General features: G+C 32.5%; 2 protein-coding genes across 3 annotated transcripts; both read right to left on the bottom strand.

Annotated features, from left to right (window-relative positions):
- Positions 1-9,820: 9,820 nt before the first annotated feature.
- LOC134724582 (uncharacterized) lies at positions 9,821-16,567 on the bottom strand. 2 transcript variants are annotated; one of them, XM_063587691.1, is made up of 2 exons: positions 16,461-16,567; positions 9,821-11,927 (listed from the first exon to the last, which is right to left on the bottom strand). In XM_063587691.1, exons 1-2 carry the CDS (start codon positions 16,466-16,468, stop codon positions 10,031-10,033), a joined length of 1,905 nt encoding a protein of 634 aa, XP_063443761.1. In that variant the 5' UTR covers positions 16,469-16,567; the 3' UTR covers positions 9,821-10,030. The 2 variants fall into 2 exon arrangements, with proteins under 2 accessions (XP_063443761.1, XP_063443762.1); XM_063587692.1 differs by having other exon boundaries at positions 16,393-16,487.
- A 3,025-nt stretch (positions 16,568-19,592) lies between these two features.
- Positions 19,593-24,397, bottom strand: LOC134724581 (uncharacterized). Its single transcript, XM_063587690.1, has 2 exons — positions 24,312-24,397; positions 19,593-20,515 (listed from the first exon to the last, which is right to left on the bottom strand). Exon 2 carries the CDS (start codon positions 20,405-20,407, stop codon positions 19,634-19,636), a length of 774 nt encoding a protein of 257 aa, XP_063443760.1. The 5' UTR covers positions 20,408-20,515; positions 24,312-24,397; the 3' UTR covers positions 19,593-19,633.
- Positions 24,398-24,824: the final 427 nt, after the last annotated feature.

The following is a 24,824-nucleotide window of genomic DNA, read 5'->3' as shown; positions in this document are numbered from 1 at the left end:
CACATATACTGAGTGCCAATGAAAACGCAACACTTACGGGGCGCCGAATGGGACTCTTGTGGTTTTGTACAAAATTCAATTCTGTCATAACAAAATCATTTTTGTCTTACAAAACTATGTGCTACAGACTTGTTTTGTGAGAACTTCAATTTTGTGATGACAAAATTCATTTGTGTAGACAAAATTCATTTTTGTCATGACAAAATTCATTTTTGTAGACAAAATTCACATTTGTCATGACAAAAGTCAATTTTGTCTTAAAGGTATGCAAATATAATCTTATTTGCATACAAAATTGACTTTTGTAACCTGATATGGAAATTAAATCACAAAAGTCAATTGTGTACGGTAAGATTCAATTTTGTGAGACAAAATTGACTTTTGTGAAACAAAATTAACTTTTGTGAGACAAAATTGACTTTTGTGAGACAAAATTGACTTTTGTGAGACAAAATTGACTTTTGTGAGACAAAATTGACTTTTGTGAGACAAAATTGACTTTTGTGAGACAAAATTCAATTTTGTCATTTTTGTTGAGACAAAATTCAATTTTGTCATTTTTGTTGACACAAAAGTCAATTTTGTTAATTTTGTTGAGACAAAAGTCAATTTGGTAAATTTTGTTGAGACAAAAGTCAATTTTGTTAATTTTGTTGAGACAAAAGTCAATTTGGTAAATTTTGTTGAGACAAAAGTCAATTTTGTTAATTTTGTTGAGACAAAAGTCAATTTTGTCAATTTTGTTGAGACAAAAGTCAATTTTGTCAATTTTGTTGAGACAAAAGTCAATTTTGTGACGACAAAATTTATTTTTGTGATGACAAAATTCAATTTTGTAACAACAAAATTGACTTTTATGAGACAAAATTGACTTTTGTGAGACAAAATTGACTTTCGTGAGACAAAAATCAATTTTGTTGAGACAAAATTGAATTTTGTTAATTTTGTTGAAACAAAATTCAATTTTGTTAATTTTGTTGAGACAAAATTCAATTTTGTCAATTTTGTTGAGACAAAATTCAATTTTGTCAATTTTGTTGAGACAAAATTCAATTTTGTTAATTTTGTTGAGACAAAATTCAATTTTGTCAATTTTGTTGAGACAAAATTCAATTTTGTCAATTTTGTCAATTTTGTCTCACAAAAGTCAATTTTGTGTAACAAAAGTCAATTTTGTGTAACAAAAGTCAATTTTGTCTCACAAAAGTAATTTTTGTGTAACAAAAGTCAATTTTGTCTCACAAAAGTAATTTTTGTGTAACAAAAGTCAATTTTGTGTAACAAAAGTCAATTTTGTGTAACAAAAGTCGATTTTGTATGCAAATTAGTTCACAGAAACCAAACTAAACTAATTTAAATACAAAATTGACTTTTGTCGCTCAATTTTCAAATTAGGTATCAAAAGTCAAGTCTGTGTAACAAAAATGAATTTTGTTATGACAAAAGTGACTTTTGTCCGCTGATAGATAATTTTGTATGACAAAATTTCAAATTTGTAGTATGATACAAATTTTGTTAAACTGAACTCATTTTTGTTGAACAAAAGTCACTTTTGTCCGTACAAAATTGAATTTTGAGTACAAAACCACAAGAGTCCCATTCGGCGCCCCGTAACACTTGGTTTTTCAAAAATTAAATTTATATTAGAAATGATAATCTTTCAAAATAAATTGTTCCACTTGTCCCGCATATCAAACTCAAGCTGACTTTATGATATTGGTGGTGGTTTTCATCGTCTAAACCATGTCCAACCTGATGCGAAATTTGCTGGATCGGACCAAAATCGGGCGAAACACATGGCTTTTGGCCAAGATGGGTGCCAAATGTCTATGTAACCGCCACCGACGGTTTTTGGTACTCAATGAATGATTTTTGGTCTACAGAATTCGATATTTACGTCTTACGGCCGTTTAGATGTCACGAAGGAAAGACTTTGGTGCTGTTTAACAATTTCTGCGCAATGGTGCTTTACTGAAATTGCTCAAAAGGATCTACTGTGACCACCATTGAACTCTCGTGACCCATCAGAGTCCATATCGAATATGTTTAAGACCAAATGTATCGGTCTGGCTGACCGTTTCTTGCTTTTTGTACCCGGGATGTCGCTTATCATTAAATGATCCATTTTGGTTGAATTTGTGGATGATTTGGGTAATTGTAGAGGCTACAACTTCAGTCTTCTCGTAATTGTATGCAGTGAAAGGCTTCATTGGATCATGCCCAAAACTGCATGTCGCTGGTTGTCAGAAAGTCCTGGCATTTACTCAGATGTTTATTGCAGTTTCCTCAAAATAAGGGCGGGAAAATTCATGACATTAGCCAAGCTTTAAATGACAAAATCGTGAAAATGGTGCGTATGTTGAAAAGCGGTGAACTCGTTTTATGTCCTTTCAAAATAATCCTTACTTCGCATTTGTTCAAAAAATCACTCAACCATAAAGTTGTCATCAATTGTCTTAAAAGTCATTTTAAAATAACTGTACAAAGTTATTATATAAATAAAATAAAAATTATAAGATTTTTTTGAAAAACAAGTCCAAATGAAGTTTCACTGTTTATAAAAACGATAACACTGTTTTTATTTGTTATTTGTTATTTTTTTTTACCAAGTTAATTGCTTTTGAATTTTTAATAATAAAAAACACAAATGTCAGCAGTTATAAGTGCCAGTGAGGCAAACATACATCTATAATTGTGCTTCCTGCCTCTATGCCTCCCCTAAATGTGCATGTTTGTCAAACTCTAACTGCAAAATTTGTAAATTCGGTTCATAGAAAAAAAAAACTTAACGTCTAATTCTGTATTTTTATTTTGTAAACTTTTACGTTTTCGGATAAGATATAATTATATAGCTTACAGTGACATATACATGTAGATCCAATGGGCCGGGTGTAAATATCAAATTGCTATGTAATATATAATTGTATAAATGTATGTTGTGATATATACACATGTCACTATAATAAATAATTACTTACTTACTTACTATAGAAAATAAAATATGGTCATTTTTAGCACCGTTTAAAATCTTCCCAATTGTTTTCAGATATAAAATTGAGAATGAAAATGGGGAATGTGTCAAAGAGACAACAACCCGACCAAAATAAAAAAAACAACAGCAGAAGGTCACCAACAGGTCTTCAATGTAGCGAGAAATTCCCGCACCCGGAGGCGTCCTTCAGCTGGCCCCTAAAAAAATATATACTAGTTCAGTGATAATGAACGCCATACTAATTTCCAAATTGTACACAAGAAACTAATAAAAAAATAATACAAGACTAACAAAGGCCAGAGGCTCCTGACTTGGGACAGGCGCAAAAATGCGGCGGGGTTAAACATGTTTGTGAGATCTCAACCCTCCCCCTATACCTCTAACCAATGAAGAAAAATAAACGCATAACAATACGCACATTAAAATTCAGTTCAAGAGAAGTCCGAGTCTGATGTCATGCCTCGAGTAAACAAGTTAATATTATGTTTTGTTTGTACTTACAGTATTCTTAAATGAAATTTACAATTTCCATTTTTTATTTTGTATTTTGACTTAAAAGATTTTACTTACATTTTATAATGAAATATACATTATTATAATTATTTGTACATACACGAATAAATATAGTCAATTAGAGTTCGTATATAGTCTGAATGAACCATTATAGTTCATATATATAGTCTGAATGGAAAATTTTGAAGAAATAAGGCGTAAAAGCTTTTATATTATAAATATTTATTAATAAAAAGACGCTTTGGGGAAATCTTTAAGACATGTTGACCATGATAATATTACCATTCATAAGATGTTCAATTCAGAATTTATATAATTTTATTCAGATGCATGCTTTTAGCTAAAAGATAATATAAGAAGATTTCAATCTAAAAATCATTAAATGTTTTTTTCAGAACTTAGAATACATGCAGTAGAAGTGAAAGCTTTGATTTGTAATTTTTTTTTTAATTTCAAAAGTTTCCATTCGTTTATTTAAAAAAGACATATTAATAGAACCGTTTTATTACTATGATAATCTCAAATTGTTTTGAGGGAATGCTTTTTTTTTTTTATTAATATGTACATTTTAGTATACTAGATTCATTAACTTGGCTTTAAGGATGAAAAATGGACTTTACAGCATTTCAATGGTTTACACATTTTAAAGAAGAATCCGTGGTCATGCATTGATTACTACGGAGGGATTTATGGTCATGCTAATTTACTTTTTCTAATTTGATATTATAACAGATTTACAAAATATAACAAATTATCTATATATTTGATATAACAAGTCCATCATTTCATATAACAGACTTTTGTTTTAGGGGTCATCCATAGTTGTCCACCATTTCCAAAAGTGTACAAAACAGATTTTTTTCAGACCCCCCCCCCCCCCCCCCCCCCCCCAACTCAACATCAAAAAGTGTACATTGGCAGATTTCAAGACAAGGGTCAATCATTCTTAAAAAAAAAAAGGATCCTGTCTATTATAATAGTTAAGTTTTATATAAAATTTGAATTGAAAATAAACTAAACCCTGTTGAAACGAGAAAATTCTGGATATAAAAAAACGTGGATCATAAAACTGTTGATTTTTTAACCCCAACCTCCCCATGTTTACAATTTTGCATACTTTTGAAAATGGTTGATAATTATGGATGACCTTTTATGTGTATATCAAATAGACCACTTTCGAGTTCATCCGTCACCGGAAAAAACTCGTCAATTATACGCGCCTTGATCACCGTCATTTTTGCGTTTAGGGGCGTCGTCACTTCCTTCCAATGTTGAGCGAGTGGTTGGAAAACTATAATTCTATATTGTACGAATTATTCGGCAAATTGAATTCTCAAAATTGACAATCAACACTCGGCTATCATTAGGGAATTGTCAGTAAGTACCTACAAAGCAACCATTATTTCTAGTTTATCCTGCACAAAGACGATCACTAAGACGCTTGATGAACGTAAATAGTGCAGGGATACAGGCGAGCCCCTCTATCTGGTAAGTGACGTCATAAAGGCGTGCATAATTGACGAGTTTTTGCCGGTGACGGATGAACTCGAAAGTGGTCTATTGGAACAAAACGTAAATTAGAATGACCCTAAAAAGGCTTCCGTACATTGATGGCTTCAATTAAAATTAATATTACATCATTTTTCAATTTGTCATATTTAATTAATTAACTATCAATGTCAATACCATTTTAACTATGATTGACTGCTGATAATTCAACCGTCAATAACACATGTACATTCGTAACATAGCATATAAAAGTATATAATTGAAAGTTCAAAGTTCAAGGTCGTATTGTATAAAAAAACAAATACAATGAGAATAGAATAGAATAAGAAGATGTGGTGTATTTGTTTACCAATTAGACCTGTTTACAAACGAAATAGGACATTAAAACTCCTGAGAGATATCATGCAAATAATTTGATTTGGTACGCCAGAAAAGCGTTTGGTATAAAAAAAAAAAATCGCTCGAAACTAAACAGTTGAAAGTCAACTACAGCTAGTACATTTGTCTGGGGATAGAAGTAATTAACAATTCATAAACAGAAAATTTACATGATACTGAAGTATCAACAATATTTCATATCTACACAAAAATGCTAACGACTTGGTTGTTGAAATCCTCCAACTCTATAACGGTATCCCAACAGTAATAGCATCGAACAAGTGGAAGTAAACCTGTACTTTTTAAATGTATTAGGCGTGTGTCTCGTTTCTTGTTAACTACGTACTTATATATAAATGTTAGACCGTTGGTTTTCCTGTTTTGAATTATTTTACATTAGTCCTTTTGGGGTCTTTCTGTTCGATGTTAGCCAAGTCTCCGTGTTTATGGACATATTATTGTTAACTTTTTACCAATTGTGACTGGGATGGAGAGTTGTCTCATTGGCACTTATACTTTGGAGATCACTTCTAACCTCTCATTTGAACTGTCAGAATAATCTGTTATAGAACTGTTCTAAACTGTGTAAGAACAGTTCTACCTAGAACAGTTTTACCCTATAACTGTTCTACAAAATGTACGTAGAACTGTCGGGATCAGTTCTAGTGTAGAACTGTTCAAATCAGTTCTAGGGTAGAACTGTCTAACCCAGTTCTTGTCGTAGAACTGTCAGCAGAACTGACACAAACAGTTGTAACCGTAGCCGTAGAACTGTAAGCAAAATTAACTTACTAAATCAGCTCCAGTAACTGTAGATCCGTCAGCAGAACTGTCTAAAACTGTTCTAGTCGTAGAACTGAACAAACCTGTCATGATTGTAGAACAGTTCTAAATAACGAGACATGTTAAAACCATGCTGTTTATATTCTTTTGACTTATTTATATTTAAAGACAAAGGCCCGGTTTCTTAAAACTGTTCTATGGATAGAACTGGCTGAATTAATTCTAGCTGTAGAACTGACCAAATCAGTTATAATCATAGAAATGTTTTAGTCGTAGAACTGCTCTAGCCGATGAACTGCTCTAGTCGTAGAACTCACGAAAGATTTGGTCAGTTCTAGGTAGAACTGTCTAATAGATATAGGAAGATGTGGTGTGAGTGCCAATGAGACAACTCTCCATCCAAATAACAATTCAAAAATTAAACCATTATAGGTTAAAGTACGGCCTTCAACACGGAGCCTTGGCTCACACCGAACAACAAGCTATAAAGGGCCCCAAAATTACTAGACTAAGTGTAAAACCATTCAAACGGGAAAACCAACGGTCTAATCTATATAAACAAAACGAGAAACGAGAAACATGTATATATTACATAAACAAACTACAACTACTGTACATCAGATTCCTGACTTAGGACAGGTGCAAACATTTACTGATCTAGAGGAGAACTGTCAGGATCAGTTTTAGGTAGAACTGACCAAATCAGTTCTAGGTGAGAACTGTTCTAGCTTGCTATAAAACTGTCTAAAAGGTGTAAGTGCTACATACTGTCCTTTAACAGGTCTCCTGACAGATTCTGACAGATTTAATTAGAGGTTGGAAGAGATCTCCACATCTTTTATTTCTATTACAACATGGTACGTAAAAAGCGTAAATGCGTTATTATAATAAACAGTATTACGACAGTTCTTTCTGTTTAATCCAGTTTTACATTTTTGTAAAACTTAACATGGTTTTATCATACATACAATTCTAGCCGATTAGATGTTAATATATCTATTCTTCCATGTAATAAAAAGGTGAAATAATTTGAATTTTAATAAAAAGACTTTTTGAAAGATGAACTTGATGTAAAATGATAAGTTTGTTAATGGCATAGTTTCATATTTAATTCAATTGTATCTGCAAAACATGAACTGTTTTGTCTTCTTATGAATGTTAAGGAGACAAAATGTAATTTCTTTGTTTTTAAATCAAATTCTGACGGGCTTAATGACTATATTTATCTGTTAACCTGAATCACTCCAGCGGATGGCAACCCAGCTGTCATAATTGTATTATATATGTCACGATATAAATGCTTTGCACTAGAAAAGTAGAAATCCATACATTAATGGCTTCTTTTGTGATCTCTTTAGAATAAGAATGTCATTCTCAAGTGAAATTACTGCTGAAGCAATCACTTCTTAAATTATTTGTTAAAATTATTAAATCTAAAAGTTATGCAGATGTTTTGGAATACCAATTTTATCAGTTTCCAAATTCAATTTGTTTTTTGTCTTTTAGAATTTAACATTTTTATAGTTCATTCATATACCACTGTTCCAGGTTAGGGGGATGGTTGGGATCCCGCTTACATGTTTTACCGCGCCACATTCTCTGATTTGTGCCTTTCCCATGTCAGGAGCCTGTTATTTAGTGGTTGTCGTTATTTATGTGTGACATATTTGTTTTTCATTCATTTTGTGTACATAAATTAAGCCGTTAGTTTTCTCGTTAGAATTGTTTAATTTACATTTTCATTTCGGGGCCCAATTATAACTGACTATGCGGTATGGGCTTTGCTCATTGTTGAAGGCCGAACGGTTATCTATATAGTTGTTCTCTCTTTGAGAGTTGTCTCATTGGCAATCATACCACATCTTCTTAATATTAAGCATGTATTTCAGAACTCATTCTTGATTTAAAATGTAGAAACTTTTTTGATTGATAGGTTGATGATGATTCGGGGCAAAAAATGCGTATTTGGACGAGAACATGCAAATACGATATAAGTACAGTACTTATAAACCCTGTGTTGTACATGACCGGCACACTTATTCTGACCGACCGTGCGAGGACTGTAAAGCCAGTCAAGGTTATAAAACACTTCCGTCATTTTATTCGGATTTTGTATGTACTATTTCACAAAATGATAATCACAATGCTATGTCACCTTACTGGAACACCAGTGACCTCATTCTGGCACCAGCCGACCAGTCATACATGTTATAGTGCTTACACATTAATGCAACGAGCTTAGAGGCTTACACCTTAATGCTGCGTGCTAAGCGGAGAGGCAGTAATTACTTTTTTTAAAGTCTACGACACCACCGATTGATTAATTGAAATGAAACTGAAATGATCTTGCACGTAGCCCTTAGTGTTCTTATCAATCCGTCCGTCTTTCTGTTATGTTATGCAATTTATATTTTGTTAACTTGAATGTCTAGCCGCACTGTTCTACCCAGATGTTGTTATGTTATGTAATTTATGTTTTGTTAACTTGAATGTCTAGCCGCACTGTTCTACTCAGATATGTCATGTGAGTGTCTAGCCGCCATGTTCTACCCAGATATTTCATGTGAGTGTCTAGCCGCCATGTTCTACCCAGATATTTCATGTGAGTGTCTAGCCGCAGTGTTCTACCAAGATATTTCATGCGAGTGTCTAGCCGCAGTGTTCTACCCAGAAATTGCATGTGAATGTCTAGTCGCAGTGTTCTACCCAGATTTTTCATGTGATTGTCTAGCCGCAGTGTTCTATCCAGATATTTCATGTGAGTGTCTATCCGCAGTGTTTTACCCAGATATTCCATGTGAGTGTCTAGCCGCAGTATTCCACACTTGAATGTCTAGTCGCAGTGTTCTACACTTGAATGTCTAGCCGCAGTGTTCTACCCAGATATTTCATGTGAGTGTCTAGCCGCAGTGTTCTACCAAGATATTTCATGTGAATGTCTAGTCGCAGTGTTCTACCCAGATATTTCATGTGAGTTTCTAGCCGCAGTGTTCTATCCAGATATTTCATGTGAGTGTCTATCCGCAGTGTTTTATCCAGATATTTCATGTGAGTGTCTAGCCGCAGTATTCCACACTTGAATGTCTAGCCGCAGTGTTCTACACTCGAATTTCTAGCCGCAGTGTTTTACACTGGAGTGTCTAACCGCAGTGTTCTACACTTGAGTGTCTAGCCGCACTGTTGTACACTTGAGTGTCTAGCCGCAGTGTTCTACCCAGAAATTTCAAGTAGCATCCGGGTAGAAAAGGAAATTTGAAAACCATCTTGTTTCTAAATAAAATATAGCATTACATCCAATACACAATCTAAGAAAATCAGTTCAAATAGCATCATATTCAGAAATATAGCATCACATTTATACAATGCTGCTAAAAGGCCCAGGGGAGAATACTGAGTGTCATTGAAATATTTTTTTAATTACTTTTTATATATATTCAAGATCAACGATATAACACACCAAACTTTTGCGTTCAAAGATAGACCACTCATGAAGAAACTCAATGGAATTAAGAAATGTAGCTGAATAAAGGAGGTACACACAAAAATTATCACGCTTATGTGCATCAAACATTTGTTAGTATAAAAATTCTACCCAGATATATAAGTTTTTGGATTAACGAGGTGAAAAAAAAACAAGTTAACATATTAAGTTAATAAATTAAATATAATATCAGATAAGCAATTTCAATTATTTATAAAACATCAATGTACATATAAAAATATCAAATATCATTTTAAAACAAATAATGGCAAATGTGGGGGGGGGGGGATAAATAAGTCACATATTAGGTAAACTCTCACATATTTTAGCGAAATGAATTGTTAAAGCAGTGACACGAGTATAAACTGAATTTTTCAACAAGGCACTAACGACCCATCGAAGGAAGAGATGTCTAATATTAATGCATCAAGTTCGATTCCATATTTATCAGTGTTTGTAGCCACAACCTGCAGTTCATATTCCCCTTCATGGAGGAAGAGCACGCTATCTATTGTTTTACTTTCAATATCATTCCATCCTGTTCCATTGTTAGAGTCTACAGATGTCAATAAAGTTCCCATGGGCATAGACTTAATTTGTATAGAAATTTGATCAGCGAGTCCATCATTAGAAAATAAAATAGTTGTCATAGAAACTTTAACTTGACCAGTCACACACACCGCCCGTTTTATGACGTCTCCCTGTTTCATATAAACAGTTCTGTTAGATGATGCATTTGATCTATAACGAAGCCCGGATGTATTGTTCAACGGAAACTGTTCAGCTTCCATTAAAACACGTTGATGTGTTAGACATTCTATTCCATGTAATAGGTTGTTTCCAAAATCAAAAGTCAATGACATGAAATCTATGTCGATGCCAGAAGCATCGGAATTTTCAACTACTACACTCATCGCATGTAGTCCTTTTGATAATTTGATTCTATTCTCTGGAAGAATTAATGATGTTAAATTGTTCTTTTTGATACCATTTCTTGTAAAACCTGGCGGTAACGTTGGGACAGTAGTCGAACTAGTTACAGAAAATGTACCGGAAATTGATTTATCGGTTTGCTCGTCATGTGAATACAGAATAGTACCAGTTGCTATAGTGGCTATTTTGGTTGCACCTGCATAAACAGATAACGTGTTAGATGTGCCACGATTATAATAAGCAATTTTATCAATACTCACATTAGTGTCTACACGCAAACAAACATTCTTCTGTAGAAATTCTCCATTTTTAAGATTTATTGCGTAGCCCTTCGACGCTTCCCGTAGACGCATTCTTTCTCCACCTTTAAAAGATTCTGCTTCTAACTGTTTCTTTGATACAAATTTAAACGGGTCTTTATCAGGTAACAAGGTTAATACGCTAAAAGTCATGTAATCCAACTCAACGCCAAAACTATCGGCTGAAACAACAGAAATCTCCACCTCATGAACGCCAGAATCAAGTCTTATTCCTTTTCCAATTATATTACTGGTTTTGAAATCGTTCCATGCGCGTCCGTAACTAGAAACGGCCATAGTACTAAAAGAACCAATAATTTTGTCATCCATTTTGATAACTATAAAATCAGATTTACCGTCATTTGAATAAACCAATTCTTGGATATCAACAATTATTGCGGTATCAATGCGTATTTTGTACTTTATTGTTTGACCTTGAAAAAGTAAAACAGACCTAGAAGTTGAAGCACCGGACCGTCGCATGATTTTACTTACATCAAAGTCAGAAAAGTCTTCGATTTCTATATGAACTTGTTTTCTATTTGGCAGGCAGATCAGATCTTGTGGTTTAGTGGTTTCGTGGCTTGAGAGTTCAAGATAATCAAGTTCAAATGCAGCATCCTCTGTTGTTTCTATGACAACAGTTAGAGTATAACGGCCTTCAACTAGTAATATAGGATGATCGAGCGAATCGCTTGTTACAAATGAAAACGAATGGCTTGTTGTGGATGCGTTCAATGACCATGCTTGTTGACTATCAATTAATACTTTGACATTTGTGCTATTCTCTGTATTAGAATATCTCAAGCTGATAAACAATTTCATCGGAGTTTTAATACATAGTTCATATTGCAGGGCATCTTGGTTTGTCATTTGAAGTGTTTTACCATTTGATGCTGACGATCGTTCTTTAATACCCATTGTTTTGGCCAGTGTGAAGAGTTCTGCTTCAAGTTGTATCGTCGAAATTGATTCAACCAAGGTCAATAATAAAATTGCTACAATGTTCTTTTGAATCGACATGATGCTGTGTTTTACCCTGCAATGACAAAATAAAAAACTTTTAACAAAATAAAAAAAGGAGTCTTCATTTGTCCAAAGCCAGTAACCTCAGGACAGTGAAAGTCTTTTGTGTTTTAGTTTTAGTTCATTTAAATGTTTCAGAGTTTAATGTGGCGTCCATTTCCCCGTGAACTAATTTAAATTATTAGGAAGGGAACCGGCTGAAGCCCAACTCCAGGTCCGGGACTTTCTTGCTGCGTTGACGACCCATTGGTGGCCTTTGGCTGTTTTCAACTCTTTGCTCGGGTTTTAAGCACAAAGCGTTAACAATGTTTTAGCTTTTCGACGTTATCATCAAATTATTCTTTTTCAAGATCTAACACTATAAGGAAAATCAGGATTCGGAATTTTTTTTTGTCATCCGCTTGACTACAATATTTTCTTTCATGAAATTGGGGACCAGAATTTTTTTAAGTACAAAATAATAACACTACCACGTTCCTCTTGAAGTTAAATGGTCGTTCGATTGTGACAGATATTTGACATGCATTTTGGACATTCGTATTGTTATTATTTGATATTTAATTTGAATTGTTTGTAGTATTTTATTATTGTTTTCAATTTATTTTAACTTTACAATTGTATTTTGAAAATTATATTGTAATTACATTGATGTTTTGTTTATGAAATAAATAGCGAGTTTCTTAATATTTTAGTTTGGTTTTCTTTCCCGTTGTTGTTTCCGGTCTCATATCCTGAGCCTCCCCTAGATCGTGCCACAGTGTTTAACGATCGATTGCTGGGACACAAAATAACAACAAAATAACAACGCATAACAACAAAATAACAACGCATAACAACAAAATAACAATACAATAGTTCCCTACAAACAAAAAAATGAAATGTATACATATAGAGTCTGAGATACGTAGAAACGTTAGAATTTATTCACAAACAATATAAAATACAATGTACACACAAAAAAAAACATTTAACTTTGATAGCAGACCAATCTCCAATTTTTGTCATGCACAATAATTTCAAGGAACCACAGTGACGATCATATAGTCGAAAATTGATAAAATGTTACACCTAGCCTTGTTCTATGTACAATACGTACTATGCATTAAAAAGATACCACGCCCTTTTTCACAGTTCAACACTTTGTTGATGTTTTCGTAATGATCATTAGTTTGTAAATAATTATTGTGGTAAGACAATCCTTTGTATTTACAACTACTTGCGAACCATGTGTGGACCTTTATTAATTGATGGTAAAAGTTACTACGTGATATCCATGGACCTTCCTGTTTTCCCAGCCCAGAATTGTTCAAATAGACCAAACATATTTTTATATTGGCTGTTTCCGTCTCTACGTATACATATACATGTACGTCTGAAAAAAAACCTGATCTGAATACGTCAGCAGACTGTCCAAGAAATAGTTCTCCTGACGCAGTTACTTACGAAAGTTTAAAACCGATCGTTCTTGTACATTGTATATTTCAGATCTAATATCAACTATACATGTTCAAAGGTCAACCACTGATTGGGTCCTTATTTAGATACAGACACATACATGAATGTGGCGGGGTTAAACTACATTCAAGACTGTGGTCGACTTCCATGTGTCTTTTTGGTTTATTGTGAGTGACGAGTCAATGTCATCGTGGGGACAAATTTTGCTGACCGTCACAAAGCTGTAGTATGTACAAAATGTAGTTGACATAATCTACCAGAAAAAGAACATTGTGATGGCATTATGATACATAACATTGATTGCATAATGACTTTTAGTTTGTTATAGTTCATTGAATTTCTCTAGTAGGGGTGAGAATCGGCTTTTAGTGTCAATGTATTCACTTGTCTATTCTTTGGATTCGCCCCGATAAGACCCAGCCCCTCCGATCCTCTCTCCTCTAACAACTCTAAGCCGTGACTATAAAGAGGATTTAGATAGTTATATTCAAGAGTTTATATTATGCTTTGAAATGGATGATATATCCAAATTTATAACAGAATTTGGTCCAATGAAAAATTTCTGTTTATTCTAATATCAATGACATATTTCTTGCAAATGTTAAGTATGATTGCATAAAACAAATTCTTTTACTATTAAAAAGTACATTATGAAAACTTTTTATTCTTGATTTGTGATATATTTTTTTTACTCAAAACTGTCTTCAAATCAATTTCGATATTTTATTAAAATGATTTATGGTATAAATGTTAACATAAGTGTCATGTTCATATATGTCTTTCACATTAAACAATTTGTCACTGAAATAGAAAAAAAAACCAAATCCGGATACAACATTTCATAATTATAATTTAGTATGATCGTTAATCAAAAATTATCTAATATACATCAAAAACTTTACATTTTATTTCAAATTATATTCTATTAATTTCTACTTTTTTCCTATTAATGTTTTTTTTAACTTTAGGTCATAACTCCCAATGTTTCAATTTGCTCTCCATCCCAAAAGTTGAAAGAAGTAGGTGTGAGCAATATACGTAAACCATTGGTTTCTCATGGTGACAGTCATGACTTTTCGACTCTCTTCACTACACTAACACACAATCTTATCAAACTGTATAGATTTCCTAATTATTAAAATGGTGCATTGTAAAATTTCTTACTGATTTGTCACAGCTAAAGTAAGGCCTTTTTATGTAATAACAAGAATGTGTCCACAGTACACGGATGCCCCACTTGCACTATCATTTTCTATGTTTACTGGACCGTGAAATTGGAATATATTCTCTAATTTAAAATAAGAATGATCTTATCAAAGGGAACATGTATACTAAGTTTCAAGTTGATCGGACTTCAACTTCATCAGAAACTACCTTGACCAAAATCTTTAAACTGAATTGTAACAGACGGACGAACGAACAGACGGACGGACGAACGAACAGACGGACGGACGAACGAACAGACGGACGGACGGGTGGACGAACGGACAAACGGACTCACAGACCAGAAAACATAATGTCCCTCTACTATCGTAGGTGGGCCGTACAAATAAATATTATAGATAAATTCATCATAGATATGATAATGTATGCTGTGATTGTGATGAGACTATTAAAGCTGTTCATTGTTTACACTCAACTATACTTGAGGGTCTAGATCGGGGGAGGGGGGTATGTTATTCTCTAAACATTTTATTTTCCCCCCTTTTTTCTCTAATCTTCAAAATATTAACCCCTTTTTTCTCTAATTTCAAAAAAATAGACCACGCATTTCTCTTATCTTCTTTTTTTTTTTGCCCGTTTTTCTCTAATCTTCATTTTTAAGGGCATTATTCTTTATCATTTAACCCCACCCAAATCCTCATACTTTAGAAATACATTATATAAAGACACCAATAGTTGTTGTTTTTTAAGTTTCGATATTTCAGTTTCACACAGGAACTCTACGGATTATCGACACTTTAAGGCCTACATAGTATCATACTGACGATTCTTTTATATTGGCAACGTAAAAGGTTATGACTTTTCAGATTTTTTGGTAACGTTTTCATACTAATATAAAAGTCTTAAAAAACATGCTTCATTTATCAGTTGATATTGGCTTTAAAATAACTTTCAGTAACTGCAAGTTCTTTCCTCTCAAATGTATGTGGTTTTCTCCGCGAGCACTCTGGCTCCCTCCACCAATAAAAAACTGGCCACCAAGAAATAGCTCAAAACAGCGCTTAAAATTGGCGTTAAAACACCAACAATCAATAATTTATTGGCTGATATTGGCTTTAAGCTAGCTTTCAGTAACTGCAAGTACTTTCGGTACTTTATGTTTTTGTTGGGCTTAGTGCCGATCTAATAAGTCTTGCTACAAATGCAGTCCTGTTGAATGTTGATTTGACCAAAGCTATGGCAAGAAAAGGTTAATCGGAGTAGGAGGCTGATCGCTAACAAACTTCGTTTATTCCTCTACATTATCTAAGACCAAGTCAAAAGTATATGCTGTTCAGTGTGTGTCGTTGGTTTCTGTCTCTTATGTTAGTTACGACTTCACGTTATTTTTAATTTGACATACCTAATCCTTTCAATTTATATATTTTACATCTACATGTTAATTTTACGCCAACAGTTTTGCTCACTGTTGAAGGCAGTACGTTGATCGTTGATCTATAGTTGTGTAACTAGCAATGCTTCCCATATCTTCTTTTTTTTATTTTTAATATAGAATTTAGCAAGTAAGTACAAAAAAAATCCTAAACTCATTGTTCGTATCTTGTTCTAAAAATAAGCCTTCGAATGTCCATATCGTTTGCTTTTTAAACTGATTTTTTTATCGGAATATTTTTAATTATCAATAATGAACGTTAAATACAAAACGTTGGTTAAAAGATATGGACCTACGATTGCTTATATATCATAGGACTAGATCGGATAGTTACCAATGCAGTTAAGATCATACTTTTTCATATCATTAGTAGTAAACACATATATACTTATCATAATAATATAAAATTTGTTTAGATAAAACCTACCTTACAATGTCTCTCGTTATAATTTGTTTACTGGTAATTAATGACAATACTTATACACTTATAATTACCTGGTCATAACACTAGGAGATCAACCATTTATAAGTGGTTCCGTGTAATGGTGCATCGATCAGAAACTAAATGTCAAATTAGAGTGCATTCGTCATTTCAATTCTTTAATTGTTTTACAGGATAAATCTTGTCATATTTTTTTTCTTCTTTTTGTTGTCACACCTATTACCGTGAATACAGTACAACGTATATATAGAACGTTTAAAGATACCATTGAAGTGTTTATTTTCTGAGGTGTGGTTATATTTTGTTTTATTTTTTGTAAATTAGTACATAAATAAGGAGTAGGGACAATAAGGCCCTTACTTGGCCCAAAAATTACTGCAAATTTAAAAGTTGTCATATATATTCTTAAATTACTGAAAACTTGACTGAGGTATAAGGTACTTAGAAAAACAAAACAAATTTGACATCGAACAAGTTACCATGGCAACAAATCATGACTTAATTTGCATATTTTGTTAAAGTTTGTGATATTCCTTGTTTTATCATCATATTTGAAGTATATTTTAGATTGAAAAAGTATGTGCACACCCAAGAAACAACTTTATATTTGGTGAGATTATGCCAATAGATATAATAGAGCTTCTGTTAATTTATTTTGTTGTTTCTTGGCTGCGCAGGATGTTTCCACAATGGAAATAAAGATAGAAAACTGCATAAATACTGTATTTTCATCGTTTTTGTGAAAATAGTATACATTATGACGTAATTGTGACGTCATCAGATATTTTTTTTTATGTTTTTCATTTATATTTCTTGACCCTATGCATTTCTAAACATTGTGCCAATTTGAAATAGTTATCAAACATTTGATTTTCTTGAGCCAAAACAAGGCGGTAATCCTTTGTTAAAAAAGTACATTCGAAGAGTTATTCATTTTCATATGTATTGTTCGAGATTCTTACTAGCTTGATTATTACGATTTATGAACACGGAGATGTTGTGGGAGTGAAAGTGAGACAGTGACCCAACAATGACAAACGAACAATGAAGTAAACTACTATGGGTCAGCGTCGCACAGTCTTTATTCATCAATGATTAAATTAAGTTAAAACTCGCACTGCAAGCTAAAACACCCCGGTGTGACAATATAATATTTTTAAAAGGTTATAACAGAGAGAAAAAACAGGAGCCGATAATCATTTAGGAAAGGACAGTTACAAATGTATTGCTCTTTACATTAGATTTAGACTCATCAGTGCTGCATAAAACCTGGGACTACTATAACAGTAGTGTTATAGTAGTCTCAGATAAAACACACAAAAAAACCTAAGAGATAAAAAAAAAAAAAAAAAAAAACACAATGAAAACGACCGATTGAAGAGACTACTCCCATGAATTAGAAACTAGCCTTTAAATATGAAAAAAAGAAGATGATTGCCAATGAAACAATTTTACAAAATAGGCGAAACAAAGAATTAACAACAGGTAACAGATCTCCAATTAGTGAGATTCAACCGAAAGATGGATTCTCCCTTCTATTGCTATAACGTTGATGGACATGATGTAGAATTAAACCCGTTCAATTAATTTCGTGAAACCTACACTGTGTCCACATTTATTTCACATGTAAACACTGACAATGAAAATTCATTCACTCATAATTTGTAAAAAGATTTTAATTTACAAGAGTACATTTATAATACATTTGCAATGGAATTTTCAAGCGCTTTGTAAAAATGATGTGGGCATGCAAACATATTAAATAACGTATTATAAAACCACTAATTTTTTTTTAAAGAAAAACAGCACATTCTTTCATTGATGGTGTGGGAGGACTTTATTGCGTTAAATATTGTGGCTAATAGCTTTTTTCCAAGAATTAGATATATCGTCAATTTTGTAGAAAATTTGTAAATCGTTTTCGGCTTAAAAATGATAAATGAAATATTTAAAATGTCACAGACAGTAAGGATGAAAATTAATGAGTTTATTTTCTTTCAGAATACAGGTTTAGAGAGTGTACAATATTTTTTTTTATCAGAAATAGAAATTTTATTTTCAATTTTTCATCAGCATCGAGTTTGTCTCTACACAGTTTCATTAGTATTTTTCGCTTCTTCCCTTTGGGTATGACCAAACGAAGTTAATGACCCTGATTTATACAATAAATTCCCGGTGCTTTGCTTTTGCGCCAATTGGCATTTCATTTGCGCCAAAAAAATCTTTCATTTGCGCCACAAACCATATTTCATTTGCGCCAAAAACTAAATCTTTCTTTTGCGCCAATATTACAGGTAAATACATGTAGATACAGGTAATAATAGTATAAAACATTAAATTTTTAAAAAGTCTTTTAATAATAAAGAAAGTTTTAAACATTTTCCTCAGAAATCAGTTATCATAAAATCATACAAGTTATGCTAAAACCTCGATAAAATCATACAAGTAATGCTAAAAATTGTTTTGCTGTCCGTATCAGTCGTAATCCAGGCTTTACAGATTTTTTGGTACACCTGAAGGATTTGTCTCCATTTTTTAAAACATTTGATAACCTATATATGTGGTCATCAAATATCACAGAATTATTTCCTCTGTTTGTCTCAGATTTGACTATGTCCATCTTGACACCTCACACTGGACTGGTCATATGAGCACTACATATATAATTATAACCTTGGTGACTCTCAGTTTTGTATTAGAAATGAGTATGAACTCACACATGTATCCAGGGGGAGTAATGTACAAACCAAAAACAAAATAAATCGTAAATAATCTTTTAACTTTTCCGTTATATTACCTGTCATACCTGTAAAATGGCGCAAATGAAGGTGTTTTTTTTTTGGCGCAAATGATATATAACCTTGTGGCGCAAATGAAAGGTTTGATTTTTTAAAAATTGGCGCAAATGAAATGCGCCCTACATTCCATTACATATTGCATAGTTGAACTTGCTTGTAAATAAATATGTCATTTTATTCCAATTTAACATAGACAACCTTGAGAAACTTTTCCATTATATTTTAAATCAGCGAATACTAAATCAATGTAAACATAAATAAGTACACTTATTTTATATAAAACAATATTAAGCCAAGATATTTCTAATGGTTAACATATACATTTTTTTTTTTAATTTACAAGTCAATAAATAAATTTTCGTATTGTTATCGTCGTATTTCCTTATTAGTTGGACAATCATGGCAATCATGAAAGTTTTTAAAAACTATCATACTATGTTATACAAAATGGCAGTTCCTCCCCAGGAATTCGCAACCAACAAACATTTCCTAGCTACATCATAGTAAATGGCCTCCGGATAGTTTAAACCATCACTTTGTCGGAGAATTACCTTTCTTCTTTTTCCATCGCGACTGATGGAGACGACATTGTGAGATTCGTAGCCGACGACAAAAATATCTCCACTAGTCAAAACAGAAATGGTACAGGGTGATGCTAAAATATCGTCATTAAATTGCCAATTCGGGCGACCTTCTAAATCACAACAATTGACCACGCCCCAAAAGTTGCCTGTATAGTATATTCGATCTTTGTCGACGGTGCAGTAGCAGCCCTTTTCAATAAGAACGTCCACTTCGATAGTTCTAATCCTCATACCAAACAGATTCAGAACTTCAATTCCTTTCTGAAAAACGACAACATATAACTTTCCATCCGAGTACGAGACACCCCAACAGCTTTTCCCAAATTTAATGTCATGGCAAAGCGTATGCTCGGTAGTGTCAAAAATCTGAAGGGTTCGGTACTTTCCGAATGTAACAGCATACATTTCCGGTTTGATGACGGTTATATCGAACGGCGTATACTGTAACTTGACTTCTTTGTCAAAGGAACCAGTTTGGTGGTGCAATATTAATCTGTTGTTACCCTGGTCAACGAAGATCAACTTTCCATTCGGTAATATCGCGCAACTTTTAATCCACAGATCTTCTATGCCTCTCTGTATTTGTAGATTTTTCTTCATCATCCATTGGGATTCCATTTCAGTTTATTTTATTCACCAAGTTACAGAGTTAAAAGACTGATTTAAGTTTCTCCACAGCAAGTCATTATTCTCCTTTTTTAACCAATCATAGCATGTCGTTTATACCTTTAAAACATAATTATGATATTGTTACTAATGTATCTATATATATACCAGTGGATCCGGTTCATGTTTTGTCCATCTTTCCCATTATTAGGCTGTACAGTTGCCCATTATTAGCTCTACTTTATTTGAAGTGTGGTGGATATTTGTCTACTTTGCAATGACACATATCTCTTTTTATTTTTATAATGATAGAATTTTCAACGAAACTACAACTACAAAGGTAAGACGACAAAACCAAGACAAGAAACGGGGGAAAGGACGGAAAGACAAACAGCGGAGTCACAAGATAGTGAATAAATATTCCTACTGAACAGTACTTTGCGCAGTAATGTATTTTTTTAAGTAAATTGTTTTCATAGAACCTTTAAATTTTTGTTGAATTTTCTGATATTACAAGAAATTGTTTTCATAGTACCTTTAAATTTTTGTTGAATTTTCTGATATTACAAGAATAAATGAGAAAAAGTTGGTGTGTATATATATACACACCAACTTTTTCTCATTTATTCTTGTAATATCAGAAAATTCAACAAAAATTTAAAGGTACTATGAAAACAATTTCTTGTAATATCAGAAAATTCAACAAAAATTTAAAGGTTCTATGAAAACAATTTACTTAAAAAAATACATTACTGCGCAAAGTACTGTTCAGTAGGAATATTTATTCACTATCTTGTGACTCCGCTGTTTGTCTTTCCGTCCTTTCCCCCGTTTCTTGTCTTGGTTTTGTCGTCTTACCTTTGTAGTTGTAGTTTCGTTGAAAATTCTATCATTATAAAAATAAAAAGAGATATGTAGTATTAATAAATACTAGTTTCCATATCTTTGATCCTGGGGTGGTGTTCTCGAAGGTATCCTAAGATTCGTCCTAAGTCATAGATAAGACCGATTTTAGGATGGACTTAGGATCGACTTAGGACACTTTTAAGTTGGGTCTCGAAGCTCTCTCAGACGAATCTTATGTTAGGACGTCCTAAACATTTCCTAAGTCGAAACTTTAAATCTTTAAAGTAATGTTTTGATAAAACATTTATTCATGACGAAATTATTCAATTCAATTCAATTCTTTATTTACACTCAGACACAAAATATGTGTTACATGAGGACAAATTACAAATCAAATACAACAAATGACAGAATAGACAGGTAACTATCAACAAAAGTGTAATTTCTACAGATAATAAAACTTGAAAGATACATGCATCTTTCTAAATGAAGGTAGATAGCTTCTTGATAAATATAGCTAGATTATACAATAACTGACAGTGACATAATGACAGCATATTTTGCATTTTCAGTACAGATGGGTATTTTGTATAATATATCGGTATATATTTCTTCCGAAGTTCAGTTATAGTACTATTATTACATACATATAAATAATGGTATTCATCACCAATACATGATTCATTACATAAGGTACATATACGATCTGTCCTAGCGATGTTGTACCATCTGCCAGTTTCCATAGGAATTTTTAGGTTACATGTTCTCAATTTTGAAATCCAGATTCTTTTATCCTCTGGAAGACGTAATAGATAATTTTCCAGACCAAATTCAGATTTAAATAACTTATAATATTCGCCACGAGACGAGTTAAAGATATTACTGAACCACTTTTGAAGAAACTGATCCTGAAGAATCTGTTTTATAACGGGTTTGATAGCTGAATAATCAATGTATTGATTGAAAAACATATAACCTAATCCTGAGTTGTCAAATATAGATTTTAAAAATGACACCCATTTAAATTCACAAATACCATCAGCATGTAGTTTGAAAATAAGCTTATACATAGAACTACTCAGTTTGTTTTCATTTTTAGCCATTCTGCTCCAAAACGATAACATTCTTAATTTTACTTTAATTTCAAGTGGAAACCTTCCTAATTCTCCATATACCATGAAATTTGGAGTACTTGATCTCACATTTAAAATTCTCTTGCAAAATTGTAGATGAACTTTTTCAATTATATCAATTTTTTCAAATCCCCATATTTCTGATCCATACAATAAAATAGGTTCGACAAGATAATCAAACAATTTGAGTTGTAGGTCAATAGGTAAATGTAAATTTCTAATCTTTGTATAAACAGCAAAAAGTGCTTTTTGCGACTGTTCTACAAGCTTTTTCTTTGCACAAACAAATGACCCATTATAATTAAGCAAAAGACCAAGATATGTATAGCTATCTACAATTTCAAGAGATGTACCATCAAGTTTAAAATCATAATCCATTTTCGTTTTTCTTTTGCTAAAAACCATCACTTTAGTTTTACCAATATTCACACTAAGTTTCCACATTTTACAATAGTTTTCAAAAACTTTGAGAGCATTTTGCATTTCATCATAATTATCAGCAAAAATCACTGTGTCATCTGCATACAACAAAACAAAAATTTCTAAAAATACATGTAATTCATTATAACATTTTTCTTTAATTAAGTCTAGAGGTAAAACATGAAGTTCTCTAAAGTAATCTTCTAAGTCATTTAAGAATATGGAAAACAAAAAAGGGGAAAGATTTTCACCCTGACGAACTCCAATCATACACGGGAAGAAATCTGATTTCGTATTGTTGTATTGAACACATGATTTGATATTAGTATACATATTATATATAACTTGGAAACATTTTCCTTTTATCTTGCTTTTTTGTAATTTTAACCAAAGTCCAGTTCTCCAGATGGTATCAAAAGCCTTTCTAAAATCTACGAATGTACAAAACAATTTTTTACCAAAGGACAAATACAATGAAACAAGTACATGTATGACAAATATATTGTCTGTAGTTGAATGCCCTTTCCTGAAACCGGCTTGATTTTTAGAGATCAATTCCAGTTCATTAGAAAAGAAATTCAGTCTTTCGTTTATAATCGAAGTGAAAAGTTTACCCAGACAACTAATGAGTGTTATTGCTCGAAAGTTGTCAGGATCTTGTGGATTCAACAAAATTGTTTACGAATTTTATAATAACATGTACAGAATTAAATGCATAATTACCAATGTAATTATATCAAAAAGGATTGTTATTTAAACTTGAAAACAATTTGTTTTGAAATAAGAATTAAATTTGTAGTGTAACGGTATCGTGAAACACGAAGTTCAAAGTTTAAAATCATGCAAAATTTCTTTATATACGAGTTAATAGCCGATGGTACTTTTCATTTCATGTTCATTTTTACGTAAAATAATGAGCAAAAAGCGAAATCCAAACATCATTACACTAGGATGAAGATAGGATGCTTAAGACACCTTATTGGGTGTCCTAAAGTAAGGACGAAAAATGAGATATATCATAAGTTAAGAGAGCTTCGAGAACACGACTTAGGACAAAGACTTGTCATAAGATAGACTTAGGACACGTCCTAATCCTAAGATAGCTTCGAGAACACCACCCCTGATTTCTTGAAATCAAATCTTGTGTAGTCCTTGTATTTTTTTCACTTTTTGTTTAGACTGAGGTGACGTAGAAAATCCATTAAAGTTGTGTCTATTGTTATTTTCTTTTTGTCTTTTTTTTGTGTTATTGCTGTTGTTGGGTCTTGTCTTATTATCGTAATTTCAAAGCAGTTGAATTTCGTAATATCATTTAAGTATTGTATTGTAACATCATGACATTATTTTTTTTTTAATTTTACACTTGAATGAAACCACGCAATAAAAAAACTAGCCTTAGAAGAAAAATACTGTTTTTAGAATTATTACGGATGATACCTTAATAGACATGATAGATGTATGCTGATTTGTAATCCAAGTAATTATACGCAAATTATCAATAATAAAAGAAAGTTTACCTGTTCTAAAGAATATTCGTCTTTGAAAGAATTAAAAGTAAACATTTAAAAAACAAAATATCGAATGACACTTTTGCGATTTAAAACTACACATTTATAAGGGCATGTAGATCTAGAAACAATGAATTATTTTCACGCTTTGGTTCCTGTAGCGGTTTAATATTTAATCAGTGTAAATAAGAATATTTAGCGTGCAAAGAATTTTTAGCCTGATGACATAATTATTATCCTCGAACCCCCTTTTACGTCGATATGCATGCAGATGCTGTACTTCGCAGTTATGTGAAAAAATATGATCATTCATGATTATGTTTACGTGGTGTTTTCGTCACATACTATAGTTTGGATACTAGAACGCAGAAAATATAGATCGCCAGAGTTTAATTAAAAAATGCCGTTGACATAGAAAAAGATAAAACGATAGGTTCAAAAATATCAAATACGCCAAGGTTAAAAGGCTGGAGTGCCAAGTGGACTCTCAAACTCATATTCGACATCATCTGACAACTGTGA

This window comes from Mytilus trossulus, chromosome 7 (assembly GCF_036588685.1).
Source record: "Mytilus trossulus isolate FHL-02 chromosome 7, PNRI_Mtr1.1.1.hap1, whole genome shotgun sequence".
NCBI classification, from domain to species: domain Eukaryota; kingdom Metazoa; phylum Mollusca; class Bivalvia; order Mytilida; family Mytilidae; genus Mytilus; species Mytilus trossulus.
This window is presented reverse-complemented; position numbering and strand designations above follow the sequence as displayed.